This window comes from Babesia bovis, chromosome 1 (assembly GCF_000165395.2).
Source record: "Babesia bovis T2Bo chromosome 1, whole genome shotgun sequence".
In the NCBI taxonomy this organism is placed as follows: Eukaryota; Apicomplexa; class Aconoidasida; order Piroplasmida; family Babesiidae; genus Babesia; species Babesia bovis.
In genome coordinates, this window is record NC_067396.1 from 15917 (window position 1) to 37639 (window position 21723).

General features: G+C 42.1%; 6 protein-coding genes across 6 annotated transcripts; 2 read left to right on the top strand and 4 right to left on the bottom strand.

Moving 5' to 3' along the window:
- Nucleotides 1-74: 74 nt before the first annotated feature.
- On the bottom strand, nucleotides 75-645 carry BBOV_I001390 (uncharacterized protein). Its single transcript, XM_001608741.2, has one exon. The coding sequence runs from the start codon at nucleotides 469-471 to the stop codon at nucleotides 130-132; it is 342 nt and encodes a 113-aa protein (XP_001608791.1). The 5' UTR covers nucleotides 472-645; the 3' UTR covers nucleotides 75-129.
- A 907-nt stretch (nucleotides 646-1552) lies between these two features.
- BBOV_I001400 (putative integral membrane protein) lies at nucleotides 1553-3363 on the bottom strand. The gene has a single exon (XM_001608742.2). The coding sequence runs from the start codon at nucleotides 3093-3095 to the stop codon at nucleotides 1641-1643; it is 1455 nt and encodes a 484-aa protein (XP_001608792.1). The 5' UTR covers nucleotides 3096-3363; the 3' UTR covers nucleotides 1553-1640.
- A 456-nt stretch (nucleotides 3364-3819) lies between these two features.
- BBOV_I001410 (variant erythrocyte surface antigen-1 beta subunit) lies at nucleotides 3820-7027 on the bottom strand. The gene is made up of 8 exons (XM_051767280.1): nucleotides 6091-7027; nucleotides 5960-6046; nucleotides 5424-5921; nucleotides 5191-5340; nucleotides 4905-5144; nucleotides 4573-4869; nucleotides 4438-4488; nucleotides 3820-4398 (listed from the first exon to the last, which is right to left on the bottom strand). Exons 1-8 carry the CDS (start codon nucleotides 6980-6982, stop codon nucleotides 3860-3862), a joined length of 2754 nt encoding a protein of 917 aa, XP_051622953.1. The 5' UTR covers nucleotides 6983-7027; the 3' UTR covers nucleotides 3820-3859.
- A 1798-nt stretch (nucleotides 7028-8825) lies between these two features.
- Nucleotides 8826-9970, top strand: BBOV_I001420 (SmORF protein). Its single transcript, XM_001608744.2, has one exon. The coding sequence runs from the start codon at nucleotides 8849-8851 to the stop codon at nucleotides 9938-9940; it is 1092 nt and encodes a 363-aa protein (XP_001608794.2). The 5' UTR covers nucleotides 8826-8848; the 3' UTR covers nucleotides 9941-9970.
- A 677-nt stretch (nucleotides 9971-10647) lies between these two features.
- BBOV_I001430 (variant erythrocyte surface antigen-1 alpha subunit) lies at nucleotides 10648-14960 on the bottom strand. Its single transcript, XM_051767391.1, has 3 exons — nucleotides 14857-14960; nucleotides 14684-14822; nucleotides 10648-14571 (listed from the first exon to the last, which is right to left on the bottom strand). The coding sequence occupies exons 2-3, from the start codon at nucleotides 14808-14810 to the stop codon at nucleotides 10694-10696; spliced, it is 4005 nt and encodes a 1334-aa protein (XP_051622954.1). The 5' UTR covers nucleotides 14811-14822; nucleotides 14857-14960; the 3' UTR covers nucleotides 10648-10693.
- On the top strand, nucleotides 14837-18894 carry BBOV_I001440 (variant erythrocyte surface antigen-1 alpha subunit). Its single transcript, XM_001608746.2, has 3 exons — nucleotides 14837-14842; nucleotides 15012-18358; nucleotides 18411-18894. Exons 1-3 carry the CDS (start codon nucleotides 14838-14840, stop codon nucleotides 18842-18844), a joined length of 3786 nt encoding a protein of 1261 aa, XP_001608796.1. The 5' UTR covers nucleotide 14837; the 3' UTR covers nucleotides 18845-18894.
- The last annotated feature ends 2829 nt before the right edge of the window (nucleotides 18895-21723 follow it).

The window sequence follows — 21723 nt, forward strand, 5'->3', positions numbered from 1 at the left end:
AATGATACATGTAAACCACAAACTACAGTTACAATGCGATCACTGATAGAACACAAATTAACAATTGTTCCAACAATACATATACCCCTATGACAACAGTTGAATCGATCCAATCTGACTGCAACCACATCACGATGTTACAACTTCCTCAGCTGCCTTCTTCGCAAACAAGTTCCGAATTTTGTTCCTGAAGATGTAACATAAAATGCCTCCTATGGCAAGGACACCGATGACAATACCGGCAGACCACTTCGCATCAGGACTACCATTATCACTGCACTTCCAAATAGAAACACAGATAACAATTACTAAAACCAGTATAACACCGGCTATTATCATTGCTTTCTTGTTACCGAAGAATTTACTACCCACTCCTTTGGTCGAAGTATCTACCTTAGCTTCACCCTCAGGGGAATTGGCGCTGACGCCAAGGAAGTAGAAAATACCAATTAAGCCAACAAAGCAATCCATCTTGAGTATTGGAGAGTAACACAAATGTCAGATGAACAGTAATATCCCTTGACAGGAGTATAGGAATGCCTAAGGGCACCTTAATAAAGCTGAAACAATCGAATGATCAATATGACACAATGTTATTCTAATCTCTAAGAATATACTTTATATACAAACTATCGCACACATCCTGCCGAATACTGCAAGTGCGATGTGCCCGTCAAGAATAGGTAAGTCCCGATAACACTACAGAATAAAAACACAAATTAGATACCATGATAATGTAGCCCCTAAAAGAGTAATATATGGCGATTATGAATAGAACTATTTTTTTGAGAAACTATGTTAACCGATCCCCGAATGATACAATCTGGCCGGAGATAGCGATTAACATAGCATCTTATTTAAAGTCTAGAATAAGTTTAAGAAGACGTTAGATCATTGTTTCTATATGCCGTAGACCTTATTAATTACTAGCAGTGCCGTGGAGTATCGTCATACAGTACTACATCGACACTTAACGAATGTTAATGTATCTATGTGCCATATGGTAAGATATGTCTTGAGATCGATTCAACCACAGAGTTGCTGCATTTAATACTTCCAGGGTTCAGTTCTTATCAACCTTTTGATATGTTGTTACCTTTACTATATGTTCTATAGTCATGGCATTCTCATGTAGACAATGTTACAAGGTGCCATTTATCTAGATGCCATTATTCCTTTATAGTACGTCAGGTTAATGTCAACTGTTGACAACTAACTAAATCATCCTAGTAATCGCTTATTAGTGAAATATTTAAGTCGAAAGTCTTTGATTTGCGAATGTTAAACAATGTTCTGCATTACGAACAAACCAGTATGTTATAGTTAATAGCCACGATTACCTATCTAACACGACACGACAAACACTCATAATAGCCATAGTGGAAACGCTGTTTACAATTACAATTTCAAGACTACACCTACTCAACACTCAGAGACATCACATACTAAATGACATTATATTAAATCCATACATCTGGTATGGCACACTTCATTAGTGAAGTTAGATCAGCCCATGCTGATTAATGATAACACATTAATGGCGCTTAATGTGTATTACGCCCGAGAAGTTACATGTGTTACCGACCAAATATGCGATGGCTCACTAGGACAAATACTGTGCTCCTTGTACAACCACATTATTAAAATTCGGAATTCATTTCCATAAGGGTATGCTCCAGCTTACCCTTGACATTCTGGTCAAACGATTCCTTAAAGCTTACAAAGCCTTCTTCTATACCGATGAACAACCAGTATAGGAAACCATCCGTTACGCTCATTCCTTCAGTTGGCCATGGTTCTCCAGGCTTGTAAGCATCTCTTGTTGTTATAAATTGTTGTATATAAGCTTCCGATATATACTTGGTAATGTTCAAAACAAGAAGGTTTATACCTAAATTTACTGAAGACAAAGTGGAGCCATGTTGACATTTACATTCTTTACCTTCACTTGCACCATTTGAGGGCTTTGCATTCCCATCAATGGCTGCAGTGGATGAGTTGATTACTACTCTACCGGAAAAATAGAAGAGTACTGTTAGGAATCCTACAATCAGCGGCTTCATACGAACAAGCTTTGCTATTGACGACAACGGGTAGTGCATAATCACAATAAACATTATCCCTATGCCCAGATATGGAATGAAAAGGAGATATAGTAGGTAATAATAACGTTTGTCCTTTTCCCACTTGTCACTCAGTCCCGCATACCTAGCAAGGAACCATATACTTATACCAGAGATTGCATGAAAGATAGTGCACAGACTTTGAATTGGATATCTGTGTTCAAACGTTACCATCTCGAATGGAGAAATGAGGGGATAGACTACAAATATAAACCCATAGCCTACGGTACTAGCTGCCATCATAGGAAATGCGCCACAATATGCATCCCAAAATGAACAGTTGCCATCGCATTTCGAAGCTCCATTTCCACTGGTTGTTTGTGCGGTGCCCAAAGTTTGACCCACCTTGGTGTGAATATAATAACTCCACACGATGGCCACAATAAATGATAGAGTCAACATAACAACAATGTTCGTTAACACCAGCCAATAATTCACATCCTTACCAATCTTCTGCAGAATGAATATCGTGATACCATGCAAGAAGGCCACGAATATACCGGTACAGGATGCACCGAGGTCATATGATGGTATGTTATCCGATGAGATGTCGTAGATAATCATATCATCTATACCTGCTACGAAGTTAGCAACCACCAATGCCCAATAGTAAAGGACTACATTTGAATTACCTTCTCCCCAAGCAAACGCTTTCAGGATAACGACATTAACGGCGACAATAATCCAGGAAACCACAATGGAACAGTACCTTTGTATATTCTTTGTTTTTTCACCGTACGATTGGAAAGAAGTAAAAATAACCAAAACTCCTAATGCAGAGAACAAATAAAATAGTTCCATGGAATTATGACACATTCCAATAAATATTCCGACTGCATCAGGGCCATATCCGAACCGCTGCATGGCAAACGACGAACCCAGCAGGCACAAATTCAAAGGCTGCATCAAACTAAGACCTTTTAAAAAATTGGCAGCATAATCCAAAAAGTTCTTTTTGTTCTCTTCTGCCATATTGTTGAGCCCTTATCTCGTTGACCGCCTCTGAATACCCATCCCATAGGCATGGACTAGCTCTACATCATCAGTAACAGCGTATTAGCATTTACATTGAACTCAGTGGCACGTATTAAGCTGTACCCATGATCCAAATGCCTATATGGTGGCATGATCATTCAGACACGAGTTGGCATATGGCTACAAATGTGCACATTAGCCCGTACAGTAGCCTTTTAAGTGGACCGTAGAGTAATAGTCTAGTTTTGGTGAATATTAGCTGCGAAACTTATATACCCTCCCTATTACTCCTTATAAGGGTCACCCCCTAGAAAGAGTTTATATGTAGTGAATTCTTCTTGTTAAATTAGCTTTTCACATGAACTCTGTAGTATATATTGTTTTATAAGATGTAATGTACATTATCTTGTATTTTGGTATATGATGTGTACAAATGGGCTTGTGATATTCAATGGCTTCATGTTGTCGTTACACCCTCGCCACTGGTACGTATAAAGGTTATGATTTAATCATAATATTGAACGTAAATTGATTGGTTTGCTGCTTTCATTTGTATGGATAGTGCTTGTATATGTACCTATTTGACTGCTGTCACAATGTATGTCTATGGTATTGGATCCAATGAGTTACACAGATGGAAATCTGTTGTTGACACTAGTGATTACTATGAGCTTTACGTTATGTACTCTGAGTGATAGTTATCAATCCGATTCGCTTGCGACTTGTTCTGTCAGTACATGAAAGGGGTAATGTAGAAGGCATTACCATGGCTGGGAGAGTCCAGTCTTGAACCCCTCTATCAAATAGACCAACCATGACAGGTAGGTCCCAGCCATCAAGGGACTCAACTGGCCATACTGCTGGCCACTCAGGGGGGATAAGTATGGACAGCACTTGTCGGTGCCACCACTAGCACTACTACAACCACATAAGGTCTTTAGTGAGCCTTCCATAACGCCGCTGTGGTTGCCATTGCAATCTCCATCTTTGTTCCATCCCTTGAGCGCTCCAACCAGGGAATACATATAACTACTACTATTCATTCTTAACCTTACATCCTCTAATTCTAATTTCAACTTCTTCGTAACTTCACCACTATTCTTTCCCCCAATATAGACTATATAGTAATAGAACCCAAAGAGGTCACCCAGAGTCCGTGGCACCGTGGGAGTGATACATGCCAGTAGTCTCAGTAGTACCACTAGGGTGCCATGGCACTTCTCTGGGTCACAGTAGTACTCCAGGAGTAGTGACAGTGTCCTGCCAGTGCAGTGTACAGGGTAAGTGCCAGGAGTGCCTGCTACAGGATGAGTCCATATATGACTAGGGTGGGACGTACCTTGTGCCGGTGGTGACAGATTCTCTGTCTTATGGGTACCCTGGGTTAAATCTGTATACACCATGAGTCACTGTTGGTCACTAGGGCTACTGTGGCGCCCAGGGGGCACGTAGTATGTATAGCACTGTTACGTACCTTTGAAGTGATTTGCCTTTTCTTGGGCATTGCCAGTGCTATTCCTATGGATAGTACTCTCTGATTGCCAACCCATAGGTACAGGGCAGTGCATAGGAGGTTTGCCGAAGTGGCCTGGACGAATATCATCTTTGGCTTCCATATGATCTGTAATTTCTGGGTAGGGGTCGTTTGCTCTGTCAGGGGTCCTTCCATATGTGGTTGGACAGTGTAATCCAGTTACTGAATCACAAAGGAATGCCATAAGTGGCGAGCCAGAACTGCCATTCGTCTTGCACTTGCAATCCTTCCCAGCACCTACTACACCATTACTACATATATATTCCACTCACCTGTACTGATCGCACTACACAGCCATGCTCCAGAACTCAACTTGACGTCCTTACCATACCTACAACTCTGCCAGCCCAGCACTGTCTGCTCTACCACCCCCGTACTACACTGCTTCCTTAGGAAATAGAGCTGGTAGAAGCAGTGGTAGACATATACCCTAAGTTGGTCCAGGCACTGGGCGGGACTAATGTCCATCTGGAAGCCAAAGAGCCCATTGGCATACATCCCGTGGAGGGGGCCTACAGAGAGTGTTAGTCAGTGACTGACTGCTACTAGGGTACTTACCAAACTTGGAGACTTCCAGGTGGTACCCTCTGTAGCAAACCTTTCCATCTTTGGTGAGTTTCTTATTTTCATCGCAATCCGTCTTTTCTTCTTTCTTTTTGCCATAATTGGAGCACTTGTTATCATCACCAGCAGCAACTCCACCCGGACCTACTACACCATAAGTCCACATGACTACCCCTAGGGCACTGTTGCGCCGAAGGCGCCCTTATATCACTGTCTATATCACTCACCTTGTGCTTGTGCCTCTGTCTTCACTTCCCTTTCTATGGTCCCCTGGATACCGATGAGTACCAGTGGGCAGTAGCCACAGGCGGCCATTAGGTAGTGGGTAATCTTGTCCTTATGGAGCTCTGTTTTGTCATTTTTCTCATTATATAGTTCTATCTTATTCTTATCATCACTCCCATTGGTCACCTGATCCGTCTTTTCTTTCATCCTTGTTACCAATCCACAGTATCCCTGACTATAGGGCAATGCACTTAGCCAGTATAGGATTTCCCGGATTGTTCGGGGTTTCCTGGGTGTATCGTCTTTCTTGGGATCACTAGGGGCCGGCTTTGCCGGCGACGTGATTCCCTTAGCCCCGGCACTGCCTGCCCTGAAGTACCCACTGGCCAGGATGTGTAGTACCAATAAGGGATACTGTTCACATAATTTCTCAGTGGTACTGCTTTTGCCAGCACCCTGTGCTGCACCATAGATACTGCTATAGTAGTCAGCTACACTGTCTGGGTCACATTGGTACTACAGAGGAGGTGGTACTTACTCTGAGTGGGTCCATTTCTTAGCTCCTGAAAAGCTCCATCCTTCTCTTTTGTCAACAACCCGTGCACAAACTGCCCCGTCTTATCACCTACTCCACCATAAGTCCACATGACCACCCTAGGCAGTACTCACCTGTACCACTCCCATTCAACCTCTCCAGGTCATAGCCCATGGCCGCCATGAATGAGCCGAGACCAGCCTTGTCACCAGACTCTATATCGTGCAGCTTACTATCCTCCCATCTCTTACTCCCACCACCCGTTAAGAACCCCAACTGACTGAGTCCACTCCAGATGAGACATACTGACCCTAGGAAAATACGGGCCAGGAGGTGGACCTTAGAGGGGTCACTGGATATGGTGGGCCAGTAGTATTCTTCTGTAGGGGGACTAGGGGAACCAGAGGCGGTACCATTCTTCTTGCAATAGGCCGAGAGGTAGCATTTTGTGCCAGCACTACTGGTACCACACTTGCTACACTGATGACAAGTAGTACTACCACCACCACCGGTACCACAACAACCGGCACCAACACCACCAGCCGCACATGTACATTTCCCTCCTATCCCATCAGTTCCCTTAAGACAACAAGTATCCCCTTCCTGCCACCCAACCCACTTCTGTAGTCCCAGTGCCAACTGGTCTATCAGTGCCTTTATGACCTCGGTGCCACCAGAGCAGGTATTCCTGGCAGCACTAGTGCTGCCACCACTTAGGAGTCCCAGGTCAGTGAGCACTGGGTGTACTATGTCACTTTCCTGCTCTAGGAGCAGTTCATTCCAGTACCTCTCAGAGGTGGGACCGGGGGACTCCGGTGACCTGGCGTCATACAGGAGGTCCTTCACTGCCTTGGCCAAGAAACAGAGGCAGCTGAATTGGGGTGGTGTTGCCGGCTTCGCCGGGTCCTTGTTGCTCTTACCATCCTTACCAGTTACCCTCAGGACCCAGTCAATAGCCTCCTTCAGGTTGGTGGGAGCCACTGTAAGGGAGGAGTGTGGCGTCCAGCCAGACGTTGCTGCTGCCATTATGTTATCACCCCTTGTTGAGAGAGTGTCCAGTAGCACGAGTAGTCACAGTACTGTTGGGGTGGAATCCTAGTAGTAGTACTCACTAGGTCTCATAGTAGTGGCGATGTAGTACGGTCATGGAGGTAGGGTTGGTGACATAGGTAATGTGGAGTTAAAGGTGTTATATAGGATTAAATACATTTTTATATGGACTGGTGGGTGTTTTTATATGTAATCGGTAGGATAGTACACAATAGTACTGACAGTAATACCCATGGGTGTTACTATGTTTTGTTGTTGATTTTGGGCTCATATTGTTGAATTATTAGCGTAATGTAGCGTAAATATACATAAGGTTTATTGAGCCATTGAAGTTGTCATAGGGAAACATGGTAGTACCATAGTACTTCTCAACAGTACTCACAGGGGAATGGTGATGATTTTTTATTGATTTAATTTTTAAATTATAGATGTTATCATATGTTCTAGTGGTTAGATTTATAAATTGCTACTAGTGTCATCTTGTTTTCACAGTGGAATACTATGGTAGTATTAGGGTAGTACTGTAGTGGTAGTCACTAGTAGTGATGTTTTTATTGAACATAATGAATTCATAGTGACCACATGAAGACCGCATTGTGATGTTTATAAAGCATATAGTGACTATATAGTGAATAGATATTGTCAATTTTCTGTGTCTTTCTGGTTGATAGTGAACGTGTTTCCCCCTACCTTAATGGGGTAAAAACATGGGGGTAGCGGATAGTGTTAAGACAGTGCTACAAGAGCGCGCCATATTGATGGTACCTGACAGTGTCCGTTACAGTGGCGCGCAACAGTTACATGAACTAATTATGTAGCAGCTTTTTAGTCTAAGTTATGTAGTAACTTTCATGAATGTTTATTGACAGTTTCGGTAAAAGTATCACAAAAGTTTGCTATCACTTTTGCTGAAGGTTTAGTATAAAAGTAATATGTATTCGGGGTGGTTATATGGATAAGAATACAGAGAGTTTTGGTGCACAGTTCGTAGAAGTTCACCAGTAATTTTAGCAAAGGTTAAATAGAATTGTATTAGCAATGCTAGGAAAATTTTCGTAGTGATTTTATTACAATTGTAGTAGCATTTTCAGTAAATGTTTGGTAGGACTTTCAGTTAAAGCTTAGTACTACTTTTGGTGAAACCCTAGCATTACTTTTCGTAACATTTTCATTAAAGAATTATAGGTACTCGGGGTAGTGTATATAGAGTAGTTCTACGCTGGTACTAGGTTGGGTATTCCACACTATCAAGTGGTGGTATGTAGGCTGGGAACTCATATTATACAATGTCATGTTAAAGACATTCCAGGAGATTATGAATGGCCATGTAACTGCAGTGAACATGGGAACTCGACATTCATCATTGCCTAGAGAGTGGACATATTTACCGCTTATTAATGAATGCAAACCACAGGGTGGTATTAAACAATAATGCTATGAGAGAGTACTTTACCGGAACCCACCTCTATACATACCTCATATAGCACATGTGTATATACATTTGTCTAACTACAGTACACTGTAATAATCTCCCATTAGCAATGAATAATGAATGGTCCATACGCCCATCGGTACAATAGAACAGCAAAATAATATTAGATGGAAACTGTCATAATGATATCGTCGTGTCTAGAGTATATTGCCACACTGCCTGTTGTATTATCTATATTTGAAATACATCAGCCTGTCTTATTCCACATCCGCAACACACCACCATACCTAAGGGAAATCAGGTAGCGAGAACTGCTGTACAAAGTATTATTACGGAATAACGCATGTACCTTGCATGGAAGTAGTACCATAACTGGGGCATGATAACAACTATGAGTCCAACAGTTAGGAATGCCACCATTTACTGTCTTTATGAAAATGGTATCCTTTAACATGTTATGGAAGCTCTTTGTAGTTGTGGCCTTCGAGCTCTCTGCCACTGTCACCTCTACTGATATATCCCAGGAGCAATTCAAAGACCTAGTGGAGAGCAGATTCTCCGTCAAGGTAGCAGAACATGGCACGGAGTCTCAAAATGTACTAAAACCGAGGGAGACTGATACTGAGGGGGAAGAACCACCTATGTTTTCTGTGGAATGGTATCTGTTACCCAAGCCAGAAAACAGAGCATGTCTGCTTGAGAAATTGCCATTTGATATGGCCAAAGACGTTCCAGAAGACTGCGATGAACCAATAGATGCCGCACTGGAAAAACGTATTAGGAAGTTTTTCTCGTTGAGAGGTTTGATATTCACAAGTATGAGCTCATATCCTGGACTTGAAACCAATAACGTTGACCAGCCAAATAAGGCATCCTTCGTAAGCAGATTGTTCGGTAAGAAAGGGGAACATGACACCAAACCTCATGAGATACCCCAACCAATAAATACTGAAACTGAAGAAAATACTGATCCAGAAGAGCCACCTAGGTACTCTGTTGAATGGCATTTATTACCAAAGCAGGAAAATAGAGATGCCCTACGTTATTTCATGCCATGGTATATCTCAATTTCTGTGCCAAAAGATTGTAATGAACCAATAGGACCTTATTTAGAAAAACGTATTAGGAAGTACTTCTCATTGAATATTGTGGACTGGTTTTTGTTACCCTTTCCAGAAAATAGAGCTGCCTTACGTAAAGCGTTACCAAGCGATATAGCAGAAGACGTTCCAGAGGACTGCAACAAGCGAATGTGGTGTGGACTAGAGGAATATATTCAGAAGTTTTTTGCGTTGTATGCCGCTACATGGTACATGCTACCAGAGCCGGAAAGTAGAAATGCCTTACGTTATGTCTTGCCAAAGGATTTAGCTGACAAGGTACCGGAGGACTGTAATGAACCTATAGAGACCGAAGTGGAAAAACGTGTTAGGAAGTATATCTCAGAGGCTTTCCAACAGCAGAGATTACACTATTCATGGTCATATGCAGGCAGTTCGTAAATCACAAATGTTGGAACACCTTTGGTGAATAAGAAGTTATCATAATGTCACAATACATGGACATGTTTACTACAATGCTATACTACATATCCTCTATTACTCTACAGTACCTATACATAGGATAACCTCACTAACACTATTAGCCACTACATCCATGGATTCCCTCTATAATGCTGCACTAATAACACTAGTCATCAGCACATATATACTACTCGGTTATTCCACCGTTATGACCCAGTATGTTACAGCATACTAACCACGGTATCCATAGTGTCCCATGGAAGTGACTTTGTTATAGAGTACTGTGCAGCAGTTATATCCAGTGATAGTAGTACTACATTATGTATTCCTCTAGGCTACACTACCCTGTAAATCACCCTCTCCACTAGTACATATCACTACCTCTATCAGGATATCCACAGTGATCGCTACAAGAGTCCTGAAAGTGAATTGGCTAATGCTTGCTAATTGGACTATGCACTGTCATGGTCACAGATCAGTGCCTATAAAGTGCCAACACTACTGTTCAAGCCACTAACTAGTGCCCCATCATGAGGGTTGCCCTAGCATCCTAAAAACCCCACCGGGGTAACACCAACATAAATTATGGCCCCACTAAGCACTCCTTTGTGCGGGGAGGGAGGGACACAGAGAGTTAGCAGTTACTATGTAGTCGCCAAAAAGTACTACTACACATATTACTCTACCCAAAAATTCTGCCATATCTGTGCCAAACATTCACTAACAACCCTACTAAACCATCACTAAAATCACTAGTAAACGTTGACCAAAATACTCCACCAGTTCCATTCCTTTGCGTCCCGTCATTACCTTATACCACATACATTGCCACTGGTGTTCTCCACCCCTTAACCAATGCGACCTCATATGTGCCCAGTCCAATGGCCATATGGCACCAAATGCAAGATAGAGTACCGCCACTAGCCAGGCTAACGTGAGGACAAAGATCCAGGGCAGCCGTATGTCGTATTGGAGTTGGCCTACCTGGGAGAGGAGATTCGTGAGTGGGTGTTTGTCCTGGTCCTTCTGTTCGGATTCCTTCTTCTTATTGATCACTGCACTAAGACTGTCCAAGAACTGATGACACAGCCTAGGGTCTTTCTTCTCTATACTATAGTCTCCATTCTTTTCCCCCTCCTGCTGGTACCCCTCCAGGTTGAATGGGTTACCGTAACTGAAGCCATGTCTATAGAGTACCGGCAGGACTCCGGTACATGATACGATTGATTGGCACTGGCATAGTCCAGAGACCTGTCCATCACTCTTCTGTCCGTGCTCACCCTTCTTACACTTATTGGGGTCACATTGTCCCTTACATCCCCGGCATTCAATTTGCAGGAATGCCTCAGACAGTGACTCTAGTCCTGAATGAAGGGCATCTGATAGATACAGTACCCATGAGAGGTATGTTCCACCGAACGTGGCACTCACTGCGGTATAGAGCTCACCGGTTAGGGGGGAGAGGTACTGGCAGTTCTCAGTGAGTCGTGAGAGGGATGTATTAGTGGTAGTAGTTGTAGTAGCAGTGGATTTTAGGGGAGTCACACTATCTTTGCCTCCCTTAATATCTCTTAGTGCTTTTCCTACAGTGCTCATGTAGTGCCCTCCTGGATTACTGTCAGATGGTACCCACTCAATGTCATTCACTACATCCCTTAACCCAGAGGCACACCAGCCGCAAAAGTAGTCATTCGGCTTCGTCGATGGATTTCCATCGTGCTTACACGGCTGATCACTTCCATTCTTAGTCTTTCCACTCTCCTTATTTCCTACTCCACCCCTAAAGAACCCAAAGACATCACCCAGTACCTGTGGAGTGGTAGCACTGAGTGCAGAAGTCACCCTCACTAGTGTATAGACACACGACTGCATCATGTTCTCGTTACTGAAGAAGTACAGTATGCCGTAAAGGCGTTGGCCAGTATTGGTGACACCTTTTTGGAATTGCCCTCTAAAACCCATTGGCAGTGGGCAGCATTGGCCGGAACCATTACAGTGTCCCAAGTGGGATGAGGCCAGTGGGTAGTTTGGAGTGTCATTGTCATCGCTTCGTACTACGTCACAACTAAAACCTGGCAGCCGATCCTCGAGGAATGCCTGGAGGGGGGAGGGGACTCCAGTGGTAGTGGGTTGGAGGCACTTCTCACAGATGCCTGGTTGAGATGGTTTGCCACACTTGTTGGAGTGTTGGTCACATGCACTGCACTTTGCGGTGTTGCATATGTCTTTGAGCTTGTTGATGGCCTGCAGGAGTGCGGTGTACTCGTGGGATACTTCTTGTTGTAGCGCCTTTTCTAATTCGTTATCTTCTACAGGAACACCAAATACTTCACTTAGTCCACACATGATTTCGTTTTCCTTCTCCTGTTTCAGCCCCTCGACTCCCTTTCGTAATTCATCCAATACATTGCGCACTCCCTTGATAGCAGCACTTATCTTGTTCTTACCGGGATCAACATTTGTCACATCATTCTGAGCCGTCCCTAGTGCATCCTCCACATCCTTTAGTATTCCACTACCACCATTCGTCAGCTCCCCTAGTTTATTCTTGGCCTCCCCTAGTTTCCCATCCATCCCACCATTCCCATTCACCGCCGTTTCTAGTCCCTCCCTAGCCTCCGTTAGTTTCCCCTTCACCCCCTCTATAGCCTCCTTCTTCTTCCCTTCCAATGCCTCCTGGGCATTACCCAATTGTACCACTACCTGACCAATAGCTTCTAGCAATGCCTTTACCTTTACTGCAACAGTATCTTTCCCCTTAGACACTACTTTTCCCAACTCCTCCTTTACTTTATCCACCCTACATTTCCTATCATGTTCCATGGGGTCACACCCCAGGCACATCCAGCTGATTACCCCCTTAGACACCACATCCTTACCATACCTACACTCTCTCCACTTCCCTCCCATAGCAACTTTCACTGCACACTGCTTCCTAAGGAAGTACAACTGGTAGAATAGAGCCCTAATGTAGTGCACCACCTGGTTGTATGCTTGGATGGACACAGTGGGATATGTGAAGGAACACTCTGTGTTAGCATATAAGGAGTGTATAGGAGGTTCTTTAGTGGTGTCACTACCTTTGAGTCCACCCTGGATACCTATGAGGAGCAGTGGGCAATACTGGGTCACTGCCTGGAAGTGGGCAAACAGGTTGAATTCATGAACGGTAATGGGTGCTGTGCGGCCTGTTTGAAGGAATGAGAGCGTTTTAGTACCATCCTTTTCTGGTGCTACCTTCTTCAATACTTCCTTGGAATGCTCCAGTATCTCTGGGTATGCCTGACTATAGGGTAATGCACTGAGCCAGTATAGGATCTCCCGGATTGTCTTAGGGGTTCTATTTTCCGCCTTCGGCGGAGCCTTCTGCTGAAGCCCAGTAAAATAGGCACATGAGAGAATGTAGAGCTTGAAAATGGCACCGTTTTTATGCTGGTTACTTTCACTGATTTGGACAGCGCTACTAGAACTTGTGCCATTAGGGAAGACAGTAGCTTGATCAGTGTTGAATGAATCCCTATGTGCAGTATGCACAAAACCGGCATAATTCATACCGAAAGGAGCTCTGGCTGTATTACCATTGGTGTCACTGACATCATGACCAAGGCCACTAGGCTCCAGGAATCCCAAGAAAAGCATATCCCTAAACCCATCCCATATAACCTGATCTAATCTATTTTTCGGCCCTTTGTCATTCAACATATCCCTAGGAAACCCTAGGGCCTGTAACCATTGGGATAGTGTTCCATCGTCAAGACCGGAACCATCTAGGATGTGATTGTTCCAGTAAGGACTCCCCTTGGCCCACTTGCCCGTCCAATGCATATAGGTAATGCCACTCCAGATGAGACATACTGAGCCTAGGAGGATACGGGCACATCGGTGGCGACGTTGGGAGGTAGTATCAGAATCTGGCAAGTAAATGAGATCGTTCCACTTGGGTTGTCGGATTACCGTGTGTGATTCTCCTGTGAATGATTTCAAAACTGTTTCAGAGTACGCTGACTGATACGAGTCATTGTATATACGATGGCCACGGTTATACGCGTCGTTGACCTTGTCTTTGTCTTCTTCGATACAACTACACTCCTTCTTACACCCACTACAACCCGTACAACAACACTTGCAGCATCTGCCTTCTTTGGCGCATTTGCATGTGGCAGCAGTACAGGAGTCACCACACTTACACTCCTGCTGCTTCTTCTCTTCTTCAGTGCCACTATCCTTACACCTCTGACACCCCCTGCCCAGTTGCACCCAATCGACTCTCGGGATCACTACATATTTCATACACCCACAATCACCACACTTGTTCTTCGCCTCCATATCCTTTAAATACTCGCAGCCATCTCTTGTGCCATGATGTACCTTATCACCCTTCTTGCACTTGTCATTGTCCCAACACTTTTCTATCTCACTCCACCCAACGAGTGCACTGAGTACCTGTGCCAACTGGTCTATGTAGGTCCGTACCACTGCGGTACCACCTAGTCCTTGGACCAGAGAGAATAGTCCATTGAGGTGTTCCTTGACTTGCTTATCAGTGGCACCTTTGTTGTTGCTTATAGCATTGTCAGTGCCGTCAGCTCCCTTGGTATCACCTTGATAGCCTATTGGGCACCATGAGGTACTGTATACCAGTAGTGGTACTAGATAGTACTACTACACTACTGTCTACTTACCATTATACTCCAGTTCTACTGACTGCAGTAGGTCAGTCACTGCCGCCGCCAGGCCACATATACATTCTGTACAGGGGTGAGTCTATATACAGTGTGGCGCCGAAGGCGCCCTCTATTATATACGGCGCGTATAGTATATGTAGTACATAGGAAACCATTATTTCCATTACTCAACAGTACTCCATAGTATGATCATGTTGTTATATAGAATACTAGTAGTAATATTGCTTTTATTATTGAGCCATTGATGTGGTAATGTGTTATCCCGGTGGTAGCGGTGATCTCGTTATTGTTTTTAACTCTATTATTATCGGGATAGTATTCACAGTAGTGTAGTAGTACTATCTAGTACCACTACTGGTATACAGTACCTCATGGTGCCCAATAGGCTATCAAGGTGATACCAAGGGAGCTGACGGCACTGACAATGCTATAAGCAACAACAAAGGTGCCACTGATAAGCAAGTCAAGGAACACCTCAATGGACTCTTCTCCCTAGTACAGGGACTAGGTGGTACTGCAGTGGTACGGACCTACATAGACCAGTTGGCACAGGTACTCAGTGCACTAGTTGGGTGGAGTAGTATAGAGAAGTGTTGGAGCAATGGTGAGTGCAAGAAGGTTCATAGCAGCGATCTCAATGGCAATCCGCACGGTGGCAGTGGCTGCAAGTATCTAGAGGATAAAGACTCGGAGAACAAGTGTGGCACGTGTGGGTGTATGAAATATGTAGTGATTAACGGCACCGATTGGGTACAACTGGGAAGGGGGTGTACAAGGTGTAAGGATAGTGGTAGTGAAGACGATAAGAAGAAGCAGGAGTGTAAGTGTGGTACTGGTGGTGGCGGTTGTAGTGCTGGCGAGGAGTGCAAATGTGCTCTAGCAGGCAAATGCTGCAAGTGTTGTTGTACGGATTGTAGGGGGAGGTGTAAGGAGGAGTGTAGTTGTGATAAGGAGAAGAGCAGCAATGGCACCTACAATGAGGAATACAGAATACATAGCTATACATCGGCATATCCATACAAGCCAATTCTGATAAAAGATTCGTACGTTGAATCCAAGCGAGTAGATGTCAAACCATATTGGAAAGATTTGACAGACCTTCCAGATTACTACCCAGGTAGTGCCTCAAGTAGACGCCACCACTGTGCCCGTATCCTCCTAGGCTCAGTATGTCTCATTTGGAGTGGAATTACTTATATGCATTGGACTGGTAAATGGCACATTACTAGTCCTTACTGGAATAATCACATCCTGGACGGTAGTAGTCTAGATGATGGGAGTTTATCTCAGTGGTTACAGGCCCTAGGGTTTCCTAAGGATATGCTGAATGACAAAGGGCCGAAAAATAGATTAGATCAGGTTATATGGGATGGGTTCATGGGAAAACTGTTTCTAGGGTTTACTCACCCTAAGGGTAGTAATGCCGTTGACGGTAATACAGCAAAACAACCGTACGATATGAATTACGCCGGATTTGTACATACTGCACATAGGGATTCGTTCAACAATGAAGCTAGAGTGTTCAAGAATGGTGACGACTCTAGTACTAGTGACATTGACCAGAACAAGATCGGTGCCATTTTCAAGCTCTATATTATATCATGTGCCTATTTTACCGGGTTACAGAAAAGGACTACAGAGAGTACTCCAAGGACTCCCAAGACAATCCGTGAGATCCTATACTGGCTTAGTGCATTGCCCTATAGTTCGGCATATAAGGATATGCTAGGTTACGCTAAGGAAAGACTAGCAGAAGTACTCAAGAAACCCGGAGACAATGCATCCACGACCGAGCAGTCCGAACTGAATTTCCACCAGACAGGCCGTTGGCATCCCATTACAGTTCATCAATATAACCTCTTTGCCCACTTCCAGGCAGTGACCCAGTATTGCCCATTGGTCCTCATAGGTATACAGGGTGGACTACATAGTACTGACAGTACTACTCCTGCCATTCATGCCCTGTATGCTAACACGGAGTGTAATTTCACCTATCCCACTGTGTCCATCCAAGCATACAACCAGGTGGTTCACTACATTAGGGCTCTGTTCTACCAACTCTATTTACTTAGGAAGCAGTGTGCAGTGAAAGTTGCTATGGGAGGGAAGTGGAGAGAGTGTAGGTATGGTAAGGATGTGGTGTCCAAGGGGGTTATCAGTTGGATGTGCCTGGGGTGTAACCCCATGGAGCATGATAGGAAAAGTAGGGTACAGAAGGTAAAGGGGGTGTTGGATGGGATGAAGACAGGTAGTGATGCAGTAGTGAAGTCTCTAGTGGATGTGTTGAAGGATATAGGGGATGTAGTAGTACAATTGGGTAATGCCCAGGAGGTATTGGAAAAGGATATTAAGAATGAGAGTGTGGCAGTCGACGCACTAAAGAAAGTGTCAGGAGGGAATGGGAAGAATGGTAATCTACATACGGTATTAGAGGCGGTACTAGAGGAGGTGAAGGAGAAGGTGACGGCACTAGAGGGGGTGGTGGAGAAGGTGAATGGACTAGAGGGGGAGAAAAAGAAGGCACTTGAGAAGGCTAAAACGAAACTAACGGAGGCTACGACAGCACTAAATACGGCTAAGGAAATGGTGAAGCAAGGCGATAAAAAAGACAAACTTAATGCTGCTCATCATTGGATACGTCAAGTTGTAGAATCATTGCTTATATTGAAGGATTGGTGGAATAACATAAAGACAAACGGATGCCAAAAGCATCTGCAGGACGACATTGCGAATGCCATAGACAACATGGAAGACATTGTAGGCAGCACTAGATGTGCCCCGTGCCACGACCATTCCACCAAGTGTGGCCAAAAGCCAGAGTCCAGGCACTGTGAGAAATGCCACCAACAATACATGGATGGTTTCCCCTCCCCCCTCCAGGCATTCCTCGAGAATAGATTGCCAGGCTTTAGTTGTGAGGTAGTACGAAACACTGACACAGACAACGACACGCCAGAGTACCCACCCGCTGCATCCCACTTAGGACACTGTGGTGGTTCCGGCCAATGCTGTCCACTGCCAATGGGTTTCAGAGGGAATTTCCACAGTGGCAGCACCAGTGATATGACTGGCCAACGCCTTTATGGCATCCTCTACTTTTTCAGTAACGAGCACATGATGCAATCTTGTGCCTATAGGCTAGTCAGGGTTACTTCCGCACTCAGTGCTACGACACCACAGGTATTGGGTGATGTATTCGGGTTCTTTAGGGGTGGTGTAGGAAATCCAGTGAAAGGAGAGAACCAGAAGGGACAGAAAAACCAACAATGTGGACACATTGGGTCATCATCTGAGAAGGAGCATGAAGACAAGTACTTCTGTGGCTGGTGCGCTTCTGGGTTACGGGATGTAGTGAAAGAGATAGAGTGGATCCAAAAGGTAGTGGGTGGTGACGACTACAGAACGAGTGTAGGACAAGCACTGATAAATATTAAAGACGACAAGGACAGTGCTGCTACTGCCAATACTTCCCTCTCAACACTCACTGACAGTAACCACTACGTATCCCCCCTAACCGGTGAACTCTATACAGCAGTGAGTGCCACTTTCGGTGGAACATACCTCTCATGGGTACTGTATCTATCAGATGCACTTCATTCAGGACTAGAGTCACTCTCTGAGGCATTCCGTAATATTGAATGCCGGGGATGTAAAGGATGTGACCCCAATAAGTGCAGAAAGGGAAGTCATGGTGAGACGGGCAATGCACAATGTAACTGCTCTTCAATCGTATCATGTACCGGGGTACTACCAGTATTGTATAGACATGGTTTCAGCTACGGTAACCCATTCAACCTGGAGGGGTACCAGCAGGAGGGGGAAAAGAATGGAGGGAGATTATAGTATTGAGAAGAAGGAGAATGGGAAGAAGCAGTGTCACCAATTCTTGGACAGCTTGAAGAAGGTAATAGAGAGCACTGAGAAGGCCACCTCTCAGAAGGACCACCCCCTCAGCAACCTACTTACCCAGGTTGGCCAGCTCCAATACGACATACGGCTCCCCTGGATCTTTGTGCTGACCGCAGACTGGCTAGTAGCGGTACTCTACCTCGCATTTGGTGCCTTATGGCCACTGGACTGGACATATATGAGGTCACATTGGTTACGGGGTGGTGAGCACCAGTGGCAATGTATGTGGTATAAGGTGATGACGGGACGGAGGGGGGTGGATCTGATGGAGTATTTTGGTAGGATGTAGTGGCGACGTAGTGGCGCCTTCGGCGCAACGGTGATATAATGTGGTAGTTAGTATCGGGGGTAGTAATGTGGAGCAGTCTAGTGGTAGAGTTAGAGGACCAATGATACTCATAAGGTATACATAGAGTTATAGTGGCAGTGTTAGTAAAGGTTTAGTACTGGTTTTATTAAAATTTCCGTCGTATATTCAGTTAAAGTTTAGTACGGATTTTGGTAAAGGTTTGGCATTAGATGTGATAAATGTTTCATAGAACTTTAGTGGCACTTTTGGTAAAGGTTTATTATAACTTTGGTAAAAGTTTCACAAAAGTTTAGTAGTAGTTTTGGTGAATGTTTAGTATAACTTTGGCAAATGTTTCACAAAAGTTTAGTAATAGTTTTGGTGGATGTTTGGTATAAAAGTAGTAGCTGTTGGGGGTGTTATATGGATGAGATTACAGAGTGTATTGCTTGGATTTTCGTAGCAATGTTGGTAAAGGACTCATAGAGTTTTGGTGCAGTGATCACGACAGAGAGTACCACTCCCCTCAGCAATCTCCTCTCCCAGGTCGGCCAACTCCAATACGACATACGGCTCCCCTGGATCTTTGTTCTCAGGCTAGCCTGGCTAGTGGCAGTACTCTATCTATCCTTTGGTGCCATATGACCACTGGACTGGACACATATGAGGTCGCATTGGTTACGGGGTGGAGAGCACCAGTGGCAATGTATGTGGTATAGGTTAATTTACTAAAAATGTTAACCATATAATAACGTAAATATTATCTGCTTTTATATATCTCTTTAAAAAAAAAAATTAAGACTTGTATGTAATAGATGAGACCTTATTTGTAACGAATAAGAACAATAAAATAACAGTTTAGTAGAACAATGTTGTTTTATAAAATTCAGAGTAAACAGACATGCAGAATGTAAGCATTAAAAACTACATTATCATTAACATAAAAGCATGAAAATATTTTAGAAAAGAATAAACATCAAAATAATAACATGCAGCATTGGGAATTATATAGTACAATGATACTTATCAACAAATAGTGTCGTTAACAATCGACATAAAGTATAATAACAATTATGAAGTTGTAAATAATAATTAAAAGTATTGTGGACATTAATATAAATGATGTTTAAAATAAAAATGCGGTACAATTTATAACAAAATTTTAGCTGAAAATTTCTTAGGATATAAACGGTTATGTAAACATAATTAAATACTGCCCATCTACAATATTAAAATATACCTTGACATTAGTTAAATCATAACTTACAATATCAAGATAATACAAAATCATGTAAACAGTAACCCATATGATGATATGTATAAATTATTTAATTTGTATAATCGACGAATAATATTTATTATATTTTAATGTTATTTATTATTTATAGAAACCCTATAGGGATAATAATTATAAATAATTCACATAGTACTAATCTGTTATGTACTTAGAACCATGTAGATTCAATGTGCTATTGATATATATACTAACGAGAAATAAATTTGATCAATATATTATGTACACATAAATACGCATTAGTAAATCATGTCCAAACACACATTTTAAAAACTGTTGTTATTTTTCACGCCTCATACTTATAATATTAATGTCAATAACTGCAAATAATTAGACATCTTGGAGTAGAATCATAAATATCTAATAATAACTATTACGATTCAAGCGTTCATTCTAAAATTTTATGTATTTTGTCACACTTATATTCAAATATATGTTAATAATTTTATCTTATAACAACTCTTTATGTATAATACAAGTATTGCAACGCTTAAGTTTAAATGTTACAAATTTTCATAATAGAATATATATATTTAATTTTATTTTTACTTTTATTTTAATTTTTATTTTAATTTTTATATTTATATTTACATTCACAATATATTCAGGTTATTACATCTTACAGGTATGTTTGACGTATTTGTTTTATGTTTTATTTTCTGTAAATGCATTATGTTAAATGTTATATTTATTACAATACGTTGTATGTTGACAAAATAAACGTGTTTAAACAAAAAATCGTACAAAAGTAATGACTTGTTATACTTATGTATTATATTCTTATATATTAGCTGTTTTTATTAACTATATATTGATAAACAATTTTTCGTGCTTGTATTCGTTCATTTAGGTTATTTACAAACATTACTACATGCTAATGAAAAACTATTAATTGCATAAAACATTAAACGAGTAACAATACTCATTGTGTCATTATTGATGTTTGTGTTGTGTAAACTGAAAAATGCTATTTCAATAATGTGTAAGCAACGACATTATAAAATTGATAATACGATTTTTTTATGTTGGTGAACTGTTCAATGTATTATTTCGTATAACAGTTTTACGCCATAAAAATATAATTATTTAAAAGTGAGTCATCAAATAGATTATACGTCGAATATCCAATATACAATATAACATGTTATAATATTCAATTATACCATACATTATTTTATTTAATTTTTTTTAGTACATATTTATTTACATTTAACTTATGAACAAGATTTTTATTTGTGGTAGTTTTCATGATAAAAAAATATTATCTACTATTTATGTTATATTAATCATTTAATACAGCACTTCGTATATGAATTTGACATTTAACCATGCTTCACACGTCTTATTATTTATTAAATCTATATATTTGTTACGCCTTTTTTTCAACTTATATGTAAATATTGCATTTTTGCTAATGATTAATTTTGCATTTATCAAATTATGATTGTGCAAAATAGAATTAAAATGTTACATTCATTTTGTCATGTATAATTGTCAAATGTTATATAAATGTCATAAAAATTTGAGATACTCACTATTAACTAATGTTTTGTTTTTTTTAAATGTGATCTGTTCAATTTAAGAC

What these genes read in the sequence shown, in the direction of transcription:
- BBOV_I001390 (XM_001608741.2), bottom strand. Translation starts at nt 471, where the DNA reads ATGGATTGCTTTGTTGGCTTAATTGGTATTTTCTACTTCCTTGGCGTC.
- BBOV_I001400 (XM_001608742.2), bottom strand. Translation starts at nt 3,095, where the DNA reads ATGGCAGAAGAGAACAAAAAGAACTTTTTGGATTATGCTGCCAATTTT.
- BBOV_I001410 (XM_051767280.1), bottom strand. Translation starts at nt 6,982, where the DNA reads ATGGCAGCAGCAACGTCTGGCTGGACGCCACACTCCTCCCTTACAGTG. An exon ending in GACAGAGGCACAAGCACAAG is followed by an intron (nt 5,341 to 5,423) that starts GTGAGTGATATA and finishes ATGGTGTAGTAG; the next exon opens with GTCCGGGTGGAGTTGCTGCT. An exon ending in AAAGGCAAATCACTTCAAAG is followed by an intron (nt 4,489 to 4,572) that starts GTACGTAACAGT and finishes TGGTGTATACAG; the next exon opens with ATTTAACCCAGGGTACCCAT.
- BBOV_I001420 (XM_001608744.2), top strand. Translation starts at nt 8,849, where the DNA reads ATGCCACCATTTACTGTCTTTATGAAAATGGTATCCTTTAACATGTTA.
- BBOV_I001430 (XM_051767391.1), bottom strand. Translation starts at nt 14,810, where the DNA reads ATGGAAATAATGGTTTCCTATGTACTACATATACTATACGCGCCGTAT. An exon ending in TATGTGGCCTGGCGGCGGCA is followed by an intron (nt 14,572 to 14,683) that starts GTGACTGACCTA and finishes GGTGCCCAATAG; the next exon opens with GCTATCAAGGTGATACCAAG.
- BBOV_I001440 (XM_001608746.2), top strand. An exon ending in TGAGACGGGCAATGCACAAT is followed by an intron (nt 18,359 to 18,410) that starts GTAACTGCTCTT and finishes AGTATTGTATAG; the next exon opens with ACATGGTTTCAGCTACGGTA.